Here is a 24535-nt window from a genome sequence, read left to right on the forward strand (position 1 = left end):
TAAACCAGGAAGGCGCCGTCTTGTGGCGCGCACGCGCACGCACGCACGCACCCGCTCAGACACACACTACAGTTCCGCCACCCTCCGCTTCTCTCACCCCAGTCTCGGTGCCGGGTGCTGAGAAGGGAACGGCGCTAACCTTGGGAACCTCTAGCACACCCCTGGCTGCTTCCGACACCGCCATCCTTCTTTTCCCAGCCTCGGGCCTCGCTCGGTGCTAGGCGACTCTGCGGGGAGGCGGCGGCTACCGCTGCCTGTCTGTGGGGAGGAGTCCTGCCCTGCAGCCTTGCTCCGCCGCCGGGCCGTAAAGGGTCCGAGAGTGCTGGGCGCCGATCCTTCCTCTCGCCTTTTTCGTCAGCCGCTTGGAGCAGCGTCGGTCCGGGAGGTTTCTGGGCTGAGGCGGCGGCAGCTCCTCCGGCTCCATCATGTCCGCGGGCGGAGACTTCGGGAATCCGCTGAGGAAATTCAAGCTGGTGTTCCTGGGGGAGCAGAGCGGTNGCGTTTGAGGCTACAGTTCCGCCACCCTCCGCTTCTCTCACCCCAGTCTCGGTGCCGGGTGCTGAGAAGGGAACGGCGCTAACCTTGGGAACCTCTAGCACACCCCTGGCTGCTTCCGACACCGCCATCCTTCTTTTCCCAGCCTCGGGCCTCGCTCGGTGCTAGGCGACTCTGCGGGGAGGCGGCGGCTACCGCTGCCTGTCTGTGGGGAGGAGTCCTGCCCTGCAGCCTTGCTCCGCCGCCGGGCCGTAAAGGGTCCGAGAGTGCTGGGCGCCGATCCTTCCTCTCGCCTTTTTCGTCAGCCGCTTGGAGCAGCGTCGGTCCGGGAGGTTTCTGGGCTGAGGCGGCGGCAGCTCCTCCGGCTCCATCATGTCCGCGGGCGGAGACTTCGGGAATCCGCTGAGGAAATTCAAGCTGGTGTTCCTGGGGGAGCAGAGCGGTGAGTGCGCGGCTCCCCCACTCCTGGCAGCCGGCCGCAGCTTACCCGCACCGCCCCCAGTGCGGCCCTTCTGTCCGCGAAGGCTCTACCGGCCTCGCGTTCGCGCTCGGTGTTAGCCCACAGCCCTGCCTGGTGTTTGCCGACCCCTCTTAGCCACCAGCTCCTCTTCGTCTTAATTTGTCGGTCAGATTTTGATCCTTCCGTCCCCGGCTCCGACGTCTCTTTTCCCCGCAGCCCGGGCCTTTCCCGTCGATCTGCCACCCCCCGCCCCCGCCAGTCCTCACCCCGCCCAGCCCGCTGTCCATGTCCATCCCTTTCTTCCTCCAGTCTCCGTCGTCTCACCAACCGTGGCCCCCTTCTTTGAGCCCCACCCTTATTCTTGGCTTTTATCCCAGTTCGTCAGCTCTGTGAAGGCCCACCCCGGGAAGCCCCACTCCGGGGAACCGACCCCCTTCAACCTTGGACAAGGAGGGTGGGGGGATTAGGGCGTTGTTTTCCCTGGAGGCTTGGCCCTGGGAGGTGCGGATTTGGGGGGGGGGGAGTCGTAGAAATTTTGGATTGTTTTCACTTGGGTGGGGAATTAGTTTGGGTTATGGAGACTATATGTCTGGATTGGAGGCGACTTGAGGATGAAGTGGTTGGGGAGTAAAAGGGGTGGCGGCGGCAGTGGCGATTTTTGCTTCTTGGCTTAGGTTGTAGCTTATTGGAAAACCTCATCATCTTCTCATGACTTTGATCCCTGACAATTCTTTTGGCACTGTTGATGCTTTCCCGATCTCTGCCAGATGCTATGTCATGATCGTTTTACTTGGAATTTTTCACATCTCACCTCTCCTTTCTTCTTTCAACATGAAGCAGTGTCTGATTCTCTTTATGGTGGTGCAAACAGGAATTACTGGAGAAATGTTAATTATTCCATTTCTTCTGAGTGTTTTCCAATTGTATATTCAGGATTCCTGTGAGAGAAGGCCTGATAATAACGAACATCTTTGTTTTGTAGGATTTCCTTTGGGGCTAGAGAGTAATGGAGTAGAGTAGAATAGATTTATCATCTAGTTATCTAAGTTAGATTTCAATATGTAATACCGTTTTGGCTAAATGACCCTTTTTGCTTAATATTCCATAGTATGGGATGAGTGGAATGATCTTACCTGCTCAGGCTTCTGCTGTTGCTTACTTTGTATTATATCTAAGATCCTGGTTTTATGATGGCTTTCTCTAAAGTTACTTCTAGTGATGATTCCAATTTTATGCTGAATTATGTCAGTTGACACTGGACGATGTAGAGATTATCGTCCTCCTTTGTTTTTCTCACATTTTTCATGACCGTCTTTAAAATTCAGGCATTGAGAGGTTAGTTCCTCCCAAGTCATCAGACACTGAGTTAACTGCTAGGCACCTTAGGCTGTGGAGAAGACAATTTTTGATTGGAAAGCAGATAACTGTTAGAAATTCAGAGCTTTTACCACTACCTTGAACTGTTTATACTAATGTATATGGCATTAAAATAGATCAGTGTTAGTTGCAAAATTGCTTCCAGTTGGAGCTGAGAAATCATTTTTCCCTTTTCAGTATATAATCTTTACCTCCTCCCTCCCTACCAAGGAAAAATACAGTCTTCTTTTGCTTATGAATTTTCCTGAAGCAAGTATAAGCTTGTTTCTTGAAGTAACTTGGTGAGACCTATGAGGGTGATCCAACTCTAGGTATTTTATGGCAATTTCAGGACAATGCCATGCATAAAATAAAGGGTATTGGTCATTATTGATAAATAGGATCTAAAGTGCTTATTGTGCACTCTAGGGATGTTATTGCTGGCCTTATGTTGTGATGCAGAGCTATTTAGTTTGCATGAAAAAATCCATTAATCTCTGTCCTAGGAAGATTTTAGTATGAGTAGTGATCATAACTTAAGTACTGCAGGTTTCCTTTGAATTTGAGTATTTATATTCTAATTCACATTGCAGAGTTTGGTGGCTTCTCATTTTTTTTCAGAATGGTTTTAGGTTTACAGAAAATTGAGAAGATCGTGCAGAGGGTTCCCACATAGCCCCACCCAGTTTTCCCAGTATTCCTCAGTATTAACATCTACATTAGTATGGTATATTTGTTATAATGAGTGAACCAATATTGATACTAACTAAAGTCTATAGTTTATTCAGATTTCCTTAGTTTTTATCTTTTTTTTTTTTTTTATGTTTTAGCATTCAGTTCAGGATACCACATTACAGTTAGTGGTTGTGTCTCTTTAGGCTTCTCTTAGATTTTTTTTTTTAAGGATTGTGTTTACATGCTTTTTAACTCTGTGAAACTGTGAGGTCAGTTATCTTTTAAGGCTATTGTATTGCCAGGTATTGCCATCTGAGCTTTGACAATGAAAGATTGATCTTTGTTTTCATGGGCAGTGTGTGTAGTTTTCTTATGCCTTAGTAAAGGTCTGTAGAAACCGTGTCATCTTGATGTAACTCTTCATGAATTATTCATTTTTAGGTTTTAGAATTCCACAATTCAGCTTTCAAAAATTAATCTGTGGCAAAGCATTTACCACATGTATAATTCTTACTTGTATGTGTGTGTTTGTCTTATTCACAGCAGAATGCAAGTCCCATGAAGATTAAAACTTATTTTTTTGTTAATTGTATCCCCAGTGCCTAGCATACCAGGCTCATAGTAGGTACTCAGAAATATTTGGTAAATGAGTGGTGGTTGAATCTACTAGGGACCAAAGCTGGTAGTCTTTATCAGTCTTTCCTATGGTGGACTCTGTGTTCTTAACCCTTACGCTATTAATAGTTTAACAATAACATTTTATACTTACATTATTTGATTGTATGCAGGGATACTCTAAATGCTGGAGGGAGCAGGGAACCCAGTAATTTATAGGTCGCTTCATTTTGCTTAAAAAAATAGAACCAGGATTTTGCACTTTTTTTTTGAGTTGAGCAAAATTAGTTTTGTTTAAAGATATTGTTAAATTATTTTTTATTAGTATAGCACCTAAAAGTGTGTCAAATGACATTAAAGACATGTTCAAGGAACTGATTTGGCGTTTAGTAGACTTCTGTTTAGCTTATCAAAAATTAAGGGTCTGTTTCTGTTACAAAGATGAGTTGTTTCAGTATATGAAGCTTCAGATTGAGTTAATGACATTAGTGTTGGTACACTTTACAAACTCTTAGGGTTTCTTTATATTTCAGTAGTATATCTGGTTTAATTAAGGGGTGTTGAAATACACAGTTTAAATATGAAGTTTCCTTGAGAAATCTCTTTTGTTTCTACCTCTGGCTACTGTCTTGAAATGCAGACGCACTTTTAGGAATGCCGTCCATGGTTTATAGTAGAAGATATTACTACAAACAAATGTTACAAAATAGGGTTACAAATTTGGAAATGTAATCTCAGGTAGAGGCACATACCTGGCCTAGTACTGCTTATTTTTTCACTTTATGTTACCCTTTTTACATCAGTTCTTTTGAATTAAAACATGGTAGGTAGGGAAAATGTGTCTTACCATCAGAGATCAGGAGTATTGAACAGTTTACATGGGCTAGATCAGCGATCTTAAAATTTTTCTTTTCAAGATCCCGTTACCTGTTAACTGTTTTACAAATTGTTGAGGCCCCTCAAGAACTGTTTATATGGTTTATACCAGTATTTACTGTATTGAAAGTTAACATTTAAAAATAATTTAATTCATTTAAAAATAATAGTATTAAATCCATTACATCAAAGAACCATTTTCCAAACAAAAAATTTAGTGAGAGAGGCATTGTTTTACATATTTGCAGATCTCTCTCTTTTTTAAATGATTTTATTTATTAGAGAGAGAGTACAAGTAGGGGGAACAGCAGGGAGAGGGAGAAGCAGGCTCCCGCTGAGCAGAGAGCCCAACTCAGGTCTTGACCCTGGGACCCCGGAACCATGACCCAAACCAAAGGCAGGTGCTTAACTGACTGAGCCACCTAGGCGCCCCTGCAAATCTCTGAAATGTCTTTGACTTACTAGAAGGCATCCAGATTCTCATAGATCCTTCTGCATTCTGTCTGTTGTAATATCACATATCATATAGACTTTGGGAAACTCCACTGTATACTCACGAAAGAATGAGAGTGAAAAAAGCCAAATGACATATTAATATTATGAAAATGGTTTGACTCCCAGAGTGTAGTGGACCCCCTGCTGAAGGGTCCTGGGAATCCTGGCAGTCCATGAGCCACACTTTAAGACTGTTAGATGGTATTAAGCCGTTTGTACCATGAAGCTTCATATTGCAAGTTAGGGCAATCAAGAAGAATGTTTTCCATACCTGGTTTTGGAGCCTTAAAACTAAACAGTAGAGCTAGTGGTTAAGAGCACCTAGTCTGGGTTTTATATTTTAGCATTGACCGCTGACTTTGGACAAATTATTTGACCTCAGTTTCCTTATTTACAAAATAAAATAGGAACTATCATATAGAGTTATTGTGAAGATTAACCATTTAGAAGAGTGCCTGGCACGTGGAAAGTTCTTGGTAACTATTTTAGTTTAACAAAATTTTTAAAAAATAAAATATTTATTTTTTTCCTTAGATTTTATTTATTAATTTGTCAGAGCGAGAGAGAGCCTTGTGACTTTTTGTGATAGGCTTTTATTGGCTGGGCTGTTGCTATGCAAGGAGGAAATCTTCCTTCTGGGATAGTAAAGTATGTTTCTCCATGTTGGAAATGCAAGGTAAGTCTTTTCCTGGTAGGTCTGTAAAGGACTACGGTGAATGGTATGGCATGAGAGCACCCCCTTCCGGCCTCCTGACTCCATTTTAAATGAGGTTTCTGTTATTTTTTTCCCCCTTTACATTAAGATCTTTCTCTGAAAACCAGGAGCCCAAACCTGAAGGTAACCAGCTAAATATTTAGGTCAAAAGACCAGGGGTCATTAGGTGAAACTTGTAACTAATGGGCTTGTTTCCTGATCTTATGTAATTGCATTTCTACCTCTCCAGAGGCATTTATCCATGTGCAGCAGGTGGTATTTGCTATTGCACAGATACCTCCTTGTTCAGCAAGTAGGTAATCAGGGACTATGTCGTTAACTCTCCTAAAGTTAGGGAGAGATTTCTGATGATGCATTCCTTGGCTCTTACTCCAACCCGAGGAGAAAGCTCTCCCTATGTAGGCAAAGCTGGAGTCATATAGTCCTCCTGCAATTTCCTTTTTGAGGCAGCTGTGGAGGTTTTATGGGGTGAATCAGTGGCAGGTTTATGATTTATTATGGATGTTAACAGGGACAGTTAAAAGTCCCAATAAGCACTGATGTCCAGTTTGGCAGCTATGTAAACATTTGTATGCCCATGGTAAATGCCATCTACTGGAGGCAAAAATGAAACCAGGTGGAATGCAGAGGACTCCAGCTACAGTATGGTTGTTGGTAGATCCATTAGTTGGAATATCCTGATTGACCTTTTCAAGCCAGGGATCAGAAGAATTGGGATGACATTCTGTGAGCTACAATCCCATACTAAAGGGGTCTTTTCTAAAAGTCTTGCAAAAAGGAATTAGCCCATTTGTATTTCTCTTGAGTGCAGAGGAGCAGATCATTGGAGAGATTGCCTACAGATAAGACCAAGGTATCTCTGACATCATGAACAGATTGGAGTTTCTGGTGATGGATCCAGCAGTCAGAAAGTTTTCCCCCTTTTGCAGTAGATTGAGAAATGTTGGTAAGACCATTGTCTTTCCAAAAAAAGAGAGGGAGAAATGAGCTAAGAAGCAGCAGCAAGAAAAAAGTGTATAGGCCTGGTTCAGTCATCTTGGAAAAGCTGTCTCCTTCATCGGTCATGTGCTTCAACTCCTGGAAGTCTTTCAGGACACCAGTTAGTGTGCAGGTCCAGTCAGGCTTTGGTGCTTTCTTTATTTTATTTTTTTTTTAAGATTTTATTTATTTATTTGACAGAGATAGAGACAGCCAGCGAGAGAGGGAACACAAGCAGGGGGAGCGGGAGAGGAAGAAGCAGGCTCACAGCGGAGGAGCCTGATGTGGGGCTCGATCCCACAACGCCGGGATCACGCCCTGAGCCAAAGGCAGACGCCCAACCACTGTGCCACCCAGGCGCCCCTGGTGCTTTCTTTAAATGTGATACATGAATCCAAGAATCGGTGCTTGGAGTTTGATGGCACAAGGTAGTACAAGGGTTGGTTAACAGTATCTGATAAGGGCCTTTCCAGTGGAGTTGAAGAGAGTCTCTTTGGAGATGTCTTTACCATTAGATGAGATCTCCAGGCTGTAGATTATTACATCTGATGCTTTCATCATCCAGGACTGCACTGTGGAAAGATTTTCCTACCAAGTATGATTGTTCTCTATGGATTTGATTAGGTTTTTGCAAAACTGAAGTATATTCCCTTTTATCAGCCGTAGATCAAAGGAAGTAGGGGCTAGGTGCATAGGGCATGCTGCTGCAAGGAGAACAAATTCTCATTGAACTTACATGACAATATATATATATTGTCATGAAAATCTAGAATACTAAGAGATTCAGAATTCTGGAGGGATCAAGTAAGGGAAAAAAGATAAATGCTTCAGTTTTTGTTGCAAAGATACACATTACGAGATTGCTGTAAGTTATAGATTACTTAAACAAGAGGAGGGGGAAAGGGGGGTCCTTTAAATCTGGAAACAAAAACATTAAAGTAATCATTGTTCCATTCGAGTTTTAGAAATTTTCATTCAGTACAGTGTTAGATCTTAGTTACCAAAAACCAAAATTCTAGAGTACTTATCGAATTCCTTTTTCATGAATCTCTTTGAGGATGAACATTTTTTGTAAAACTATCAGAGTAAAACAGTAATTGTAAAAGATGAAAAACTAATTAAGTTTTTTTTTTTTTTTTAATTTTTATTTATTCGACAGAGATAGAGACAGCCAGCGAGAGAGGGAACACAAGCAGGGGGAGTGGGAGAGGAAGAAGCAGGCTCACAGGCAGAGGAGCCTGACGTGGGGCTCGATCCCAGAACGCCGGGATCACGCCCTGAGCCGAAGGCAGACGCTCAACCGCTGTGCCACCCAGACGCCCCTATTTTATTTATTTTTTAAGATTTTATTTATTTGTCAGAAAGGAGGAGCAGCAGGCAGAGGGAGAAGCATCCCTGTTTTACTTTTTTGAAGGATTTTATTTATTTGTCAGAGAGAGAGTGAGAGCACAAGCAGGGGGAGCTGCCAGCAAAGGGAGCCTGGTGTGGGACTCATTCCCAGGACCCCGGGATCACGACCTGAGCCAAAGGCAGACGCTTGCTTAACTGAGTGAGCCACTCAGGTGTCCCTGTGATGTACGTTTTAAAATGATGACTGGTAACATTATACTGGAACATATCAGAATTTTAAGAATTTCATTATTTTTGAAACATGTTAACATATGCCTATACAAATACAGTGTAAAGGCTCAGTATTATTTTTTTTTTGCTTTTTATTTTTATTTTATTTAAATTCAGTTAATTAACATATAGTTATTATTAGTTTCAAAGGTAGAGTTCAGTGATTCATTGGTTGTATATAACACCCATTGCTCATTACGTCCTGTGCCCTCCTTAATGTCCATCACCCAGTTACCCCATTCTTAAATTCCACATATGAGTGAAATCATGATAATTGTCTTTCTCTGATTGACTTATTTCACTTAGCATAATAATCTCCAGTTCCATCCACATTGCAAATGGCAAGATTTCATTTTTTTGGATGGCTGAGTAAAATACCATTGTGTGTGTGTGTGTGTGTATGTGTGTATATATATATATATACACACACACCACATCTTTATCTGTTCGTCTGTCGGTGGACATCTGGGCTCTTTGCATAGTTTGGCTATTGCGACATTGCTGCTATAAACATTGAGGTGAAGGTGCCCCTTTGGATCACTACATTTGTATTTTGGGGGTAAATACTTAGTAGTGCAGTTGCTTGGTTGTAGGGTAGCTCTATTTTTAACTTTTTGAGGAACCTCCATACTTGCATTCCCACCAGCCGTGTTATGAGGGTTCCCCTTTCTCCACATTCTTGCCAACATCTGTAGTTCCTGACTTGTTAGTTTTAGCCATTCTGACCAGTGTGAAGTGGTATCTCACTGTGATTTTTATTTTGTATTTCCCTGATGCTGAGTGATGTTGAGCATTTTTTCATGTGTCTCTTGGCCATTTGTGGATATCTTTGGAGAAATGTCTATTCATGTCTTCTGCCCATTTCTTTACTGTATTCTTTGGGTGTTGAGTTTGATAAGTTCTTTATAGATTTTGGAGACTATCTCTTTATCTGATATGTCATTTGCAAATATCTTCTCCTATTCTGTCAGTTGTCTTTTGGTTTTGTCAATTGTTTCCTTTGCTGTGCAAAAGCTTTTTATCTTGATGAAGTCCCAATAGTTCATTTTGCCTTTGTTTCCCTTGCCTTTGGAGATGTGTCTAGCAAGAAGTAGCTGCGGCCAAGTTCACAGAGGTTGCTGCCTGTGTTCTCCTCTAGGATTTTGATGGATTCCTGTCTCACATTTAGATCTTCGATCCATTTTGATTTTATTTTTGTGTATGATGTAGGGAAGTGGTCCAGTTTCATTCTTCTGCATGTGGCTGTCCAATTTTCCCAACACCATTTGTGAAAGAGACTCTTTTTTCCCATTGGATAATCTTTCCTGCTTTGTCAAAGATGAGTTGAACATAGAGTTGAGGATCCATCCATTTTTAAAGCATACGTACCATAAAACAGCTATTTTACCTAAAAACTCTTATTCCACTTTCACTCATCTATCTGAAAAATTTCATAACTAACAATTAGATTTAGGTTACAGAAACTTCATGAGACATTAGTCAGAGTCAGCTATCAAATTTCACAGCAGAGATAACATGAACTTATTTGACTAATAAACCCAGGTGGAATAAAAGTTGCATGTTTGTATTATATTCAGTGTTGATAACTCTGAGACATGTCTGTCTTAATTAAACCAACAGACTTGTCAAAAACAACAAAAAGCCCCCAACAAACTTAAACTAGATTTTATTTATCAGAGATTATCCCAGATTATGTGAACTTGAAACACATTTGGGTTAGTTTACTTCATCTTTATAAGCACTTATTTTTTTTTAAGTCAGTTAATTTTGGCAATATCATCCAGAGGTAGAAAAGTGTCATGTGTATATATAGATACACATAAACATACAGATACAAAAATCTTATACAGCTTTTATTTTAAAAAAAGATCTTAGCCTTGGGTTGCCTGGGTGGTACATTTGGTTGAGTGCCCAACTCATGGTTTCCACTGGGATCATGATCTCCAGGTTGTGGGATAGAGCCCTGCATAGAGCTCCGCACTTAGCCCTGAGTCTGCTTGTTCTCCTCCCTCCCCTTCTGCTCTTCCTGCTCCCTCCCCATGCTTGGGGTGCGCGGGTTCCCTCTCTCTCTCAAATAAATAAATAAATAAAATCTTTAAAAAAATCTTATCCTTTCAAAAAACTAAAAAGAATACAAAATACAAAACTAAAAAGAATAGCTGGATCTAAATTGTGTTTCTGGCAGATGGACTAATAATCTAAGTTAACCTGCTCAGGTGGCCAAAGTATTTTTTTTTTTAATGAAATACTTTTATTTGCATGCTGTAAGGATCCTTTTAGAGCTGTTTTTGAAGTCATTTTGTCTTTTAGACACTTCTGCATACCAAAGAAAGGATGCATTCCATTGTCTCTGAGAGATTTGGGATCTGCTTTCTTAAGAGTGCCCCTTAACATGGATTTATTTAAGTCAGAGCTTCCCCCAAATGGCCATTACAATTTCAAATTACCCAAAAGTTTACCTATTTTTTCAGAAAGGCACAAGGTGCCGGTCCAAGGACCGTGTGGAATCTGTCTTGTCTTTGGATATCTTAACTACGAGGAGTGCTGTTTCCCAACAGCTGTTCTAAAACACTGGAATCACGTGTCTTCCCCCTTTTGAACAGGATGCATTTCTTACATGAAGCTTCAGCAAACAGAAATGGAACAGAAATAGAAAAGAGTACTCACTAGGGTAATCCCTTCATAAAAACAAAAAGGAAAAAGCTTAAAGGATTTTTAGCCAGAGAGCTTAAATGCGAAGATAGCAGAGCTTGGATCCAGGAGAGACCCTCAGACTTTGGGGTCATTGAGAAAGCAGTGAACCCTGTGGGTTCTGTGGGTACCAACACTTGTTTGCTCACCAGCCTTGGAGTTGTTGGGGGCTTCTCTGGATCGTACTTCTGATCATCAAATAATATTGACTCAAAATAAAACAGCCAGTTATTTTATCAGCAAAACCGGTTTATTTGGGAATAGTAGAGGAATTGCAATTCAGGACAAGCTAGTCATGGTAAACCATAGGCAAGTCTGGAGAGCAGAGGGGAGGGGAACATTCTTTTATAGAGGTAAGGAAGGAGTTTGGGACAGCTGCTATAAACAAAAAGTCTGTTGGAATAAATTGTGAGTTGAAAGTGTAGTGGCTTTTCATTGGCTGAGTTGACAGTCTCTTATTGGCTGGGCTGTTGCTCTTGCCATCATCCTGCTGGGGTAGTAAAGTAGGCTTCTTGTTGGGATTGCAATGTTTAAGTCTGTTCCTGTTGGGTCCGCTGCAAAGGCTTGCAATGAATGGTATTGTGTAAGAGCTCCCCCTTCTGGCCTCCTGACTCCATTTTAAGAGAGGTTTCTTTTATTTGGTTTCAAAAAATCTAAAATATTTCTAAATGATTTACATGGCCCACATTGCATAATATGGCTCCTCTCCATCTGTCCATTCTTACTTTGAGCATATCTCCCACCATCTCTCTGTGTTTCAGTCACACTGGCCTTTTTTCAGTTGTTGTAACTCTTCGCTGATCTCTGTCTTGTTACAGACTCCCCCTTCCCCATTGCCTGGTTAACTCCATTGTATCCTTAAGGTTTTCACTTCAAGTCACTTCTTCAAAGAAGTCTTTGCTGACTTCCTCAGAATAGGTTTCCATTCCTTATACTAAGGACCGTTAAAATTTCTGTTCTACATTTGTTCTGTAAGTTCTACAGGGGTAGTAATCATGGATTTCTTGTTCCTTACTGTATTCTAAGCACATTGCAATGTTTGACATGTAGCAGAAGCTCACTAAATATATTTGAATAAGTAAATCATTTATGATTTTTTTCCCTACTTAGTTTCAGAAAAGCCTTAAGGTTACTTACAGTAATAAATACACATAAAAGAAGATGATTAAAGATTTATTTATTTGAGAGTAGCGGGGAGGGGCAGAGGGAGAGAGGGTATTAACTCTGCACTGAGCATAGAGCCCATTGTGGGGCTCTGTCTCATGCCCCTGAGATCATGACCTGAGCTGAAACCCCCGAGTGGGATGCTTAACCAACTGCACCATCCAGATGCCCCAAAAGAATATAATTAAGAGAAAAATGAAACAAAACGAAAAATCTAACTTAGGAGGAGAAAAGTTTGATATGCCAAGTATCTGGTATGAAACTGGAGTCAGTCAGTGGCTTAAGTTGAGGAAAATGATGACTTGGAAAAGGCCATTGGATTTATCAGGAGTTAACTGGTATTTTTAGAAAGTAGTTTCAGGGCACCTGGCTGGTGCAGTAGGTGGTGCGTATGACTCTTGATCTTGGGGTTGTGAGTTTAAGCCCCACATTGGGTATAGAGATTAGTTAACAATAAAACCTTAAAAAAAAAGTAACAAAATGAAAAGTAGTTTTAGTAAGGTTTTGAAGAGTCAAGAAGAATTCAGAAGTAAGCAGTAGATATAAATAACATTTGAAAAGTGAATTTGTGATTTAACCAGATACGTGTCTGGGTTCTTAAAATATTACTTTTAACTTACTATTTTGGAAAATTTTATTTACTTAATTTGTTGTACAGTAAACTGCCCAACATGGGGCATGAACTCACGCCCCTGAGGTCAAGACTTGGCATGCTCTGCCGACTGAGCCAGCCAGTTGCCCCTATGGAAAATTTTAAACGTACAAAGAAGCAGAGGAAATACAGTCAAGAGCCCATAAACTATTACTCAGCTTCAATAATTATCAACTCATGACTTACTCATCTATAGTACCTATTGCCTCCTCCACACCAAAGTGGGTTGAAGTAAATCCCATATATCTTGTCGTTGTAAATATTTTTTTATGACTGCTTAAAGATGAGAACCTTCTTATTGGTACGTTTTTAACATTCATGGATACAGTTTCCCACAGAAGCCTTTACTTCTAGGATTCTTCTTTCTTTTTTTGAGAGAGAGAATATGCGTGTGCAAGCTGGGTGGGGTGGTTGGCAGAGGGGAAGAGAGAATTCTGAGCAGCGCTGGGCATGGAGCCTGACCCAGGTGCCCCTGCTTTCCTTTCTATTACATGTTTTTTGAGACTTAGTATTTCAGGATCTCTAGATCATCACTATCCAATTGAACTTTTGCGGTGATGGCACTGTTCTATATTTGTGCTGTTTAATATGGTTTGGTAGTTCAACTGAGAAACTGATTTCTAAATTTAATTTCATTTCGATTCATTTTATTGTAAGTAGCCTCGTGTGACTAATTAATCCTGGATCTAGATTTAACCATTCTCTTAAAACTGAAGCATATTCCTTCAGAAATTTACTCATGTACACTTCAAATTATCTACATAATTAAGGTTAAATTGATTATAATAGGGAAATAGAGAATGTGATGATGCTTAGATTTAGACAGATTTTAGGGCACTTCTGGACTAAAGATATTTTAATTTGTAGTATTTAAATCTGCATAAAATCTGCTGTTAGGTCCTTTAGATCTCTGTCCTTGGTATTTAGCATAATGTCCTTCATATAGGTGACCATAAAATAATGAATCTGTCCAGTCATTAGGAAGCTGAATACGTCTTTCTTCTTTTTTTGTTTTTGTTTTGTTTTGTGTCTGGTTTTTTGGGGCTCTAGGTAAGGAGGTCTTTCTTTAAGGTGACAGAAGCATCATCACATTGACATTGAGTAAATAGGAAAAAACTAGATGACTACTAAAGTCACTACTCATTTGTAAAACTTTATCAAGTTGTGTAATATGAAACATTTCTTTCTTTTGGCCTGTGAAACTTTTACACCTAATATGATATGGGGGAAAAGTCTTAGAGCAGGAGTTGGGAGAACTGAACTGTGTGGTCTTTGCTCTGCCACCTTAAAAATTATGTGTTTTTAAAAAGAGTTCACTTTAACTTCTCTATGCCTCATTCCTTACATGTAAAATGAGAAGAATCTCTCCATCCCCGTATGTAGTATGGACTGCATGGATGGTCCTTGACTGTTTCCACCCACCACCTTAATGTTAGCACTCTCATTTATTTCTACATATTTAATATTCACAAAGCTTCCAGAAATTGAAAGTAGTTACTTCCCACAAAAAAAATTGAGTACATTTAGTTTTAAATGAAGCATTCCTTTTGTACTCTCAAAATTCTTTAGTTGAACTTAATTTCTCTCCAAAACTTTGTACATTTGTTTTTAAAACCCGTAACAGTGAAATAATTACTCTTTTATGTAAACAGACTAAATAGTTACTTCAACCTCAATCTGATTGATCTCTCTCTCTCTCTCTCTTTTTTTTTTTTTTTTTAAGAGAAGGGGGGTCAGAGGGAATGGGAGAGAGAAAATGTCAGGTAGGCGCCATGCCCAGTGCAGAGCCTGATGAGGGGCTCAGTCTCACAATGAGATCATGACCTGAGTCAAAAGCAAGAGTTGGATGCTTAACCAGCTGAGCCACTCAGGTGCCCCTGATCAATATTATTTTAAATACTATGATAATTTAGTTTTATTTTTCAGAATTTTTGGTTTATAGCCTCCAATAAATTTCTGTTGTTTAAGGCAGTCAGTTTGTGGTATAACAAGCAGCCCTAGCAAAGTAATACGGTGCTCAATATCCCTTTGCAACCGAATATAGAACTCCATATAACACCTCCTGACAACTGTACTGGAAAATGTATTTCTTGTCAAACCACTAAATTTTTTTGAGTAGTCAAGACTACCTTAATTTTGTGAGTAAATCTGTGTTTTATGGTTTCCTGACACTAATATTTTGTTTGCATACAAAATAATGTCAACTGACATTTGATTACTAACTACATACCAGGCCCTGTTTTAAGTACCGTACAATCCTAACTAATTTAATCCTTAAAACCAGCCCTATTAAGCTCTTGGAGAAATGGTTGATCTCAGGCCTGGGGCAGGGAAAATACAAAATGAGCCTGGAGTGTCTTCTGGTTTCACAAAGTAGGGAAGTGTTTAAGAAAGAATGGGGGCTTATTGAAAGGGCACAGGAACCAATGTGAAAGAGCACCCAAAAGAGAAAGTTGGGATAATTTGAGCAAAATAAATAGTAATGATATTACATTATAACCCACAGTATTAATCATCTGTAGTTAAATAAATAAGAACCACTCTTCCTTATAGAAGAATTCTAGTTAATAAATGTAGATGGAATGAGGGAAATACAAAATCACTGTTAGAATACCACAGTAATAACTGTTGTAAGCAAGATCTTTTTTTTTTTTAAGTAAGCGGTACATCCAACGTGGTGCTTGAACTCATGTCCCCAAGATCAAGAGTTGCGTGCTCTACCGTTTTTGAGCCAGCTTAGGCGCCCCTGGCAAGATCCATTTTTGAATGCTAAAATTAGTGGGCCAGAGTTTGAGAAAACATAGGACATTTGTATAGTCTCAAAGTATCTCCCCCAAGATACTTATTATTTACAAGAGGAAAAACAGTAACTCTATGGTAAAGAAATTATGTAGAGATCACCATAACCCAGTGATCAAGGTTAACATCAGAATATGACATCACATTCCCTTTGTTATGATGCAGTGAGAAAGGCTTATCAGTTCCATGATAGTCTTGTCAAAGATTGCATGACCTGAATCTACTGAAAACATTAGACAAATCTAAATTGAGGGACATAAAATAACTGACCAGTATTCTTCAAAAGTGGCAAGGAAAACAAGGAAAGACAGGAAATATCACAGACGAGAGGAGACTAGGGATAGATAACATTGCAACTAAGTGCAGTGTGAGGTCCTGGGTTGGATCTTGGAACAGAAGAGGGACATTAGTAGAAAAGCTGGTGGAACTCAAATAAATTCTGTAGTTTAGTTAATAGCATTGTATCGCTGTTAATTTCACGGTTTTGATAATTGTGCTATTTAAGAGTTCTCATTAGGAGAACCCGAGTGAAGGTATACTGGAATTCTCTGTACCATTTTTATAACTTTTCTGTAAGCTTAAAGTTATTTCCAAATAAAAAGTCAAAATAGTCCTATAAAATAGGTGCTACTGTTGTTCCCATTTTACTTTGAGGAAATTGAGGCACAGAGAGGGTTAAGGAATTGACCCGATTGTGTAAGTTTAGTAAATGGCCAAGTTGGGATTTCAACCCAGCAGTTTGGTTCTAGAGCTCCAGCAATAAAGTACTAAACTTTTTAAAAATATTATTACCTTTCCTTGATAATTTTTTAAAAAGATTTTACTTTTTTATTCATGAGAGACAGAGAGGCAGAGGCAGAGGGAGAAGCAGGCTCTCCACTGAGCAGGGAGCCCGATATGGGATTTGATCCTGGGACGCTGGGACCATGACCTGAGCCGAAGGCAGACACTTAACCGACTGCGCCACCCAGGCACGCTCCTTGATAAATTTTATATAGGTGAAATATGTGCAGAAAATACAGGATACTTAGATGTTCCCCAAACCACAGGTGGTGAAAAAACTAATCATCTCTGGAAAGTTGAGCTATATGAACTACATCTGTTAGATAAAGTTAAGTGTTTCTCAGGTATTTTGCAGACCTGGACTTTTGTAATTTATGTGGCAATTTTTTTTCTTGAGATTGATTTATTTACTTTAGAGAGAGTATGTGCCCCAGCATGAAGGGGGGGAGGGGCAGAGGGAAAGAATCCTCAAGCAGACTCCCCTCTGAGCACAGAGCCCAGGACCCTGAGATCATGACCTGAGCCAAAATCAAGAGTTGGATGCTCAACCGACTGAGCCACCCAGGTGCCCCTGTATGACAGTTATTTATTTATTTTTAAGATTGATTTATTTATTTATAAGACAGCAAGAGAGCACAAGCAGGGGAAGCAGGAGAGGGAGAAGCAGGCTCTCCACTGAGCAGGGAGCCCGATGCGGGGCTTGAATCCAGGACCCTCGGGGTCATGACCTGAGCCAAAGGCAGACAGTTGACCTACTGAGCCACCCAAGCACCCCCATATGACAATTCTAAATGCATGTAACTTAGAGTTGAGAATAAGATGAGAAACTTTCATTTTTAGTAAAGTTCAGTGGCTTTGATAAAAATTGCTTTGTTAATGATCGTATTACTGAGTTACCAGAATCATTTTGAAATGCTGTTTATACACAAGGAAAATCACAGATTTATTTAATCATGGAATCAAAACGTGATATTTAAATGGCAGTTGTTCAGTCTCATCAAGAAGGCAAAAGCACAACTGAAAAAAAGTTCTGTTTTGGTTTTTTTGTTTTTTTTTTTTTTAAGATTTTAGTTTTTTGAGAGAGAGCCGGGGTGGGGGGGAAGGTGGGGAGAGTGGAGGGAGAGGGACAAGCAAATTCTTCTGAGCATGGACCTTGCTGAGTGAGCTCCCAGGACCTTGAGATCTTGACCTGAGCTGAAATAGAGTCAGATGCTTAATTGAGCCACCCAGGCGCCCCTGAAAAGTCTTTAGGTTTGCAGTGATACTACACAAAAAAGATAATAGCTAGCTATTTTGCAATTCTAATATCCGAACCAGAAGAGAAAAACTGAAAAAGTTGTAGAAATATTGGACTAATTTTGTGTATTTGGTTGCACAGGAGTTTTAGGTACAAATGTTAAAATAATGTTGAACAAAAAAATGAATGGCCACAGTATTCTGGATAAGATTAGTTAGGCTCTGATTGAAATTGTCATATAAAACTGCTTTATATAGAAGGATATAATGAATGCGCTATTAGGGATTTTGAAAAGTGTTTTGGAGAAGAACATAAGCTTAGCTTAAAGAGCTTTGAATGAGTATAGAAGAAATGCAAATACAGTAGAAATGCTGTCTTAAAATTAAATATGTCTAATCTTTATATGAAGAGGAGCTATCTTAATTTCTGGAAGTCTTGTGATCATGAATGGGTAGGAATATATGAAAGGGGGCCAAAATGATCTTTGGACAATGTAAAAGAGCCACCTAAGTGGACTCTACTCTCTTACTCTGGAATTTTGGGGTAACTTCAATATAAAAAGGATGCAACAAGTTGAATGATTGCTGACCCCATGAGACTTTGAGATCCTGATCTATTTGGAGATTACTTCTTTAAAACAAAACAAAACTAACTTGAACTATAATATAAAACAATTTATTTTCTATACCTCAATGGTATATAACCTATATTTTAAGGTGTATTTATTGCTAGTTTAAACTCCATGCGAGCGGGGCATCTGGGTGGCTCAGTTGTTAAATGTCTGCCTTCTGCTCAGGTCATGATCCCCAGCGTCCTGGGATCAAGCCCCGCATTGGGCTCCCTGCTCAGTGGGAGGCCTGCTTCTCCCTCTCCCACTCTGCCTGCTTGTATTCTCTCTTGCTGTGTCTCTCTCTGTCAAATAAATAAAATCTTTAAAAAAAAAAACAAAAAAACAAGCAGGGGCGCCTAGGTGGCACAGCGGTTAAGTGTCTGCCTTCGGCTCAGGGCGTGATCCCAGCGTTGTGGAATCGAGCCCCACATCAGGGTCCTCCCCTATGAGCCTGCTTCTTCCTCTCCCACTCCCCCTGCCTGTGTTCCCTTTCTTGCCGGCTGTCTCTGTCAAATAAATAAAATCTTAAAAAAAAAAAAAAGATTTGTGGGCTTAACAAAGTGAGGGTTTTGTGATAAGGTTCAAAGCATCTGTGAGAATAAACATCATTTGGTGGTATATGTTGACAAGATAAACAGTTTCATGTTCCTTTGAATAGACTTTGGGGAATTTCCTGAAGGAATAATAGTTATTTTCCTAGAGAAGAATTTCCTGGAGTAAAGTCAGATTGATAACAGTAGAATGGTAAAGTCCTGTTTATGCAGACAATAAGCCTTGTGAGTGTAATTGGTTTCAGTTTTTAATCCCCAAATACTATCATAGAGCTTGTTATTAACAATTTGCCAATTCTTGTTTTATTTCTCTCACCCACTTCCCTCCCTACATCCGTTCTTCCCTTCTTTGCTCCCTTTTTCTGCCATACATAATAGACATTTATTAACCATGTATTAGCACACAAGAATAGAATAGTTCATAGGTCTATGTAAGCTCGATAAAGTCTCTGCTTTCTGACCTTTATGTTGATCTTACCCAACTTGAATGAAAGATTTACTCAAATGGATGTGACTATACTTCAGAGCCAGGATGCTGTTACCCTTACTGTTGGTACCAGGTAACCAGAATCTTGTGACCCACTGTTTAGGGACGAGACTGTTTAGGTATCAAGCCATAGGTATAAGGACAGGCTCTGACGATTGTTAGATTTTTTTTTTTTAAATTTAGGCATAATATAGTGGTGTACAAATCTTTGAAGGTTTTTTTTTTTTTAATATTTTATTTTCTTGGGGCACCTGGGTGGCTCAGTCGTTAAGCATCTGCCTTCGACTCAGGGCGTGATCCTGGCGTTCTAGGATCAAGCCCCACATCAGGCTCCTCGCTGGGAGCCTGCTTCTTCCTCTCCCACTCCCCCTGCTTGTGTTCCCTCTCTCACTGGCTGTCTCTCTCTGTCAAATAAATAAATAAAATCTTTAAAACAATTTCATTTTCTTTAAGTAATCTCTACACCCAGCATGGGGCTTGAACCTCCAGCCTTGAGATCAAGAGTCACATGCTCTACAGAATGAGCGTCAGGTGCCCCTGAAACTTTTTATTTAGAGATTGTGTATATATATGCTTTACCTTTGTTGATAAACTTTTTATTTTGGATTAATTTTAAACTTACAGAAAAACTGCGAACAGTGTAGAGAGTTCCCATTTACCCCTTAATGGGTTTACCTCTTTTAGCATCTTATATTACTATGGTACGTTTACCCAAACTAAGAAACTAATATTGGCATATTACTATTTACAGCTAAACTGTAGACATTATTTGGATTTTACTAGTTTTTTCATTAATCTCCTTTCTCCAGGATGCAGTTCAGGTGCCTCATTGGTTTTTTCTCATTTCCTGGGTTTCCTCTGGTCTGTGATAATTCTGTCTTTGCTTGATTTTAAGTCTTGAGGCCAGGTTTCCTTAAGAATATTCCCCCAGTTTGGGTTTTTCTGTTGTTTTTTCTCATGTTTAGACTGCAACAGAAGTGAAGATGCTTCTGTGACAATATATCAGGGGGTACATAAAATCCACATACATGTATATACTTGTTATTTTTTTTAAAAAGTACATATAATGAAGCATTTTACCTTTTTAAAAAATTTTTATTTTTTCTAGGTTTATTTATTTTAGAGAATGCATGCAGTGGGGCGGGGCAGAGGGGAGAAAGAAAAGCTCAAACAGACTCCCCACTGAGCGGGGAGCCTGATGTGGAGCTTGATCTCAAGACCATGAGATCATAACCTGAGCCAAAATCAAGAGTCAGATGCTGACTTAGCCACCCTAGCGCTTGTTTGTTTTTGAAGACTCTTAAAGTGTAACATCCAGTAAAGGGCAAAAAAAGGACAAATCTTAAGTATATGACTTGTTGAAAAGTTAACATATTCAGACATCCTTGTAACTACCACTCAGATCAAGATAATAGGTCATTTCTAGCATTTAGAATTTCCCCTGGCTCCCTTTTCCAGTTAGAAACTTCAGAAATTATGACTATTTTGACTTCTATCTCTGTCGATTAATTTTGTCAGTTTTGAACTTCTTATTAAGTGGAATCATACAGTATATATTCTTTTGTGTCTGGCCCCTTTTACTCTGTAATGTCTGTGAAATTTGTCCATGTTGTTGTACATATGAGTAAGATGTTATTTTTGCCTGTGTAATACTTCATTATGTGACTGTGCCACAATTTATCTATTCTGCTGTTGATAAAATTTGGATTGCTTCTGATCCCTGGCCATTATAAATAAAACTGTTAGGAACATTTTTGTACATGATGTTTTTGGTTCAAGTACCATGGATTTTTCTTTCTGAGTTTTAGTATGTATCTTCTTGAATAAATGTTTTGTCATTTGCTTTATGCCTTCAGGACCATTTCCAGAGATTTTAAATATTTTTTTTGGTTTTGTTTTGTTTTGCTTTGCTTTGCTTGAATTCTTACCAGTTTCATTGGAGAGTGGGTGTAAGTAGCTCTTTACAATGTCATGCTGGAACTGTTTCTGTCACGTATCTCCCAATCTGGGCTTGCCTTTTCACTGTCTCTAGATGAGCAGAAGTTTCTAATTTTGATGAAGTTCATCTTTTAAATATTTTTCTTTGTATTACTTTCTGAGTCCTGTTTCAGAAATCTCTGTCTCCACTAGCACATAATGATAGTGTCCTGTACTTTTGAAGCTTTAGGGTTTAAGCTTTTACAGTTAGGGCTATGATCCATCTTAAATTAATTTTTTGTGTATGGTGTGAAGCATTGTAGGGTCAAGGTTCTTTTTTATTTTCCATTCATATATTCAGTTGTCCCTTCCCCCACTGAATTCTGTTGACACCTTTGTCATAAATAAAGTGGCCATATGCATGTGGATCTGTTTCTGGACTCTCTGTTCTCCTGGCCTGTTTGTGTGTGTGTGTGTGTGTGTGTATAAATACCACATTGTCTTATTTCTAACTGTAGCTTTTTTTTTTTTTTTAAGATTTTTATTTATTTGAGAGACAGTATGAGCAGGGGGAGGGACAGAGGGAGAGTGGGAAGCCGACTCCCGCTGAGCAGGGAGCCTGACGCTGGGCTCAGTCCCAGGATCTGGGGACCATGACCTGAGCCAAAGGCAGATGCTGAACCAGCTGAACTACCCAGGCCCACCTAGAACTGTAGCTTTATAGTAAATCTTGAAATCTGGTAGTGTAAGTCCCTCAGTTTTATTCTTTGAGATTGTCTTGGCTATTCTGAGTTACTTGCTTTTTTGTTTTTAATTTCTAAAAAAAAATTTTTTAAAGATTTTATCTATATGTATGTATGTATTTATTTATTTATTTAAGAGGGAGAGATAGAGCACAGCAGGGGGAAAGGAAGAAGCAGGGTCCCTGCTGAGCAGGGAATCTGATGCTGGGTTGTCCCAGGACCCTGGGATCATGACCTCAGCCGAAGGCACACACTTAACCCACTGAGCCATCCAGGTGCCCTGAAGTTATTTGCTTTTATAAATAAGCTTTTGAATCTGTTTGTCAATTTATACCAAACAAACTAGCCAAATCCTGCCTTTGGGGGGGGTATTGCATTGAATTTAGCAATATTGAAACTGTGAGTCTTCAATCTTTGGACATGGTTTATTTCTCCATTTATTTTGGTCTTTTTAAAATTTCTTTCAGCAGTGTTTTGCAATTTTCAGTGTAGAATTCTTGCACATTTTTGTTAGATACCTAGGTATCTTTTTTTTTTTTTTTTTTTAAATTTTACTTATTTATTTGAGAAAGAGAGCACAAGGGATGGTGGGGGAAGGAGCAGAGGGAGAGGGACAAGCAAGACGAGCAGGGAGCCTGACATGGGGCTCTGTCCAGTACCCTGGGATTATGACCTGAGCTGAAGGCAGGTGCTTAACCAACTAAGCCACCCACGTGCCCCTGGTATCTTGTTTTTGATACTCTCATAAACAGTATTTTTTAAATTTCTGTTTTCTGTTGTTGCTGGTGTGTAGAAATACAGTTGATTTTTGTATAGTGACTTTGTATTCTGGGCATTGCTAAATTTACTTACTTAAAAATATTGTAGATTCTTTTCCCACAACCCTGAGATCATGACCTGAGCTGAAATCACAGGTTGGACGTTCAACCAACCTACTCACCCAGGCACGCCTAATCTTGTCATTAAAAAAAAAAACCCATTGGGTGTTATACGCAACTAATGAAGCATCAAACTTTACATCGGAATCTGGGGATGTACTGTATGGTGATTAACATAATATAATAAAAAAAAAACAAAAAAACCCAAAAACCCATTATACAAGCAACATTGATTTAATATTTGAAAGTCATTCTAATTCAGTCCATTAACAAAGGAGTAAAATTTTCAGTAGATACAGTAAAAGCATTTCACAAAATTGAAAACCTGTTTGTAATTAGCTACAAACTTAATTAAGAACAGAAGTGAACATCCTAAGATCTGATAAAGGATATTTACCCATACCCCTCCCACTCACCCCCCAAAAAACCCCTACAGATAACATTACAACTTGATAAAATACTGCCTCGTCATATCCTTTGAGTTTGCGAAGCAGACTGTGATGTCCATAGGAATATTTTTAAAGATTTCATTCATTCAAGAGAGAGTGGAAGCGCTCAAGTGCGTGCGTGCACACACGTTTTTGTTAGCTGGGGGAGGGGCAGTGGGAGAGGGAGAGAATCTCAAGCAGACTCCTGTGCCAAGTGTGGAGCCTGATGCAGGGCTAGATATAGCAGGACCAGAGATCATGACCTAAGCCAAAACAAAGAGTTGGTTGCTTAACTGACTCAGTCACCCAGGGGAGCTGTCCATAGTAATATTTTAAAGCCAGTCCCAGAAATCTTATCATACTATCAATAAGTATTTTTTTTAAGATTTTATTTATTTATTTGACAGAGAGGCAGCGAGAGAGGGAACACAAGCAGGGGGAATGGGAGAGGGAGAAGCAGGCTTCCTGCTGAACAGGGAGCCCGATGCGGGGCTTGATCCCAGAATGCTGGGATCATGACCTGAGCCGAAGGCAGATGCTTAACGACTGAGCCACCCAGGCCCCCCTATCAATAACTATTTTAGCAGCTAACCTATAAGACAATGGAGAGAAAAATAATCAATGCATAGTCCATAGCAGTTGTTTCATTTCAGTTATGTAATTGTGTACTGGGTTAAGATTTTAAATGTATTTCTTTGGTATTATAGTCAGAACACCTAGGAGCCTACTGTCCTAGAAGGTTGTCTTTTTAGAAGTTTACTGGTCACATGAAACTTCACTTTAATGAAACCTTTGCTTGTTTTATTGAGGCTCTTTTGTGACAGGTTGTTTTTCCTTACGAGTTTTACTGAGGAAGCCTATAGACAATAAACTGTATCTGTTTAAATTACACAGTTCAGTGAGTCTTGACAGTGCAAGAATCACCACAAAATATTTTATCTTTATAATAAAATAATAATACAGTAATAAAAATTGTCTACTAGCCCTAGGAAACCACTGATCTACCTTTTTTGTTTGGTTTATTTTAAAGGTATATGAATAATGAATAAAGCAATTTTAAATCTTTATTTTTTAGAAGTTTTAGATATACAGAAAAACTGAGAAAGATAATATAGTTCCTGTAAACCCGTACCCAGTTTCTATTATTGACATTTTGTTAATATTGTACATTTTTCATAATTAATGAACCAATATTATTATTAAGTAAAATCCATAATTTATTTAGATATCCTTAGTTTTTCCCCAGTGCCCTTTGTCTGTTCCAGGATTCTGTCAGATACACTATTCGATTAGTTTTTTTTTTTTTTTTT

At 39.5% G+C, this 24535-nt stretch overlaps 1 protein-coding gene across 2 annotated transcripts in view; it reads left to right on the plus strand.

The window, feature by feature from the left end:
* The first annotated feature begins 498 nt into the window (after window positions 1-498).
* The window catches only part of RAB6A (RAB6A, member RAS oncogene family), a 70999-nt gene continuing 46962 nt past the window's right edge, over window positions 499-24535 (plus strand). For both annotated transcript variants that reach the window (XM_034666361.1, XM_002915318.4), the window contains exon 1: window positions 499-937. In XM_034666361.1, the coding sequence (XP_034522252.1) occupies window positions 868-937 (70 nt within the window). In that variant the 5' untranslated portion in view covers window positions 499-867. The remainder of the gene's footprint in view (window positions 938-24535) is intronic.

The sequence above is a fragment of the Ailuropoda melanoleuca genome, chromosome 8, assembly GCF_002007445.2.
Source record: "Ailuropoda melanoleuca isolate Jingjing chromosome 8, ASM200744v2, whole genome shotgun sequence".
NCBI classification, from domain to species: domain Eukaryota; kingdom Metazoa; phylum Chordata; class Mammalia; order Carnivora; family Ursidae; genus Ailuropoda; species Ailuropoda melanoleuca.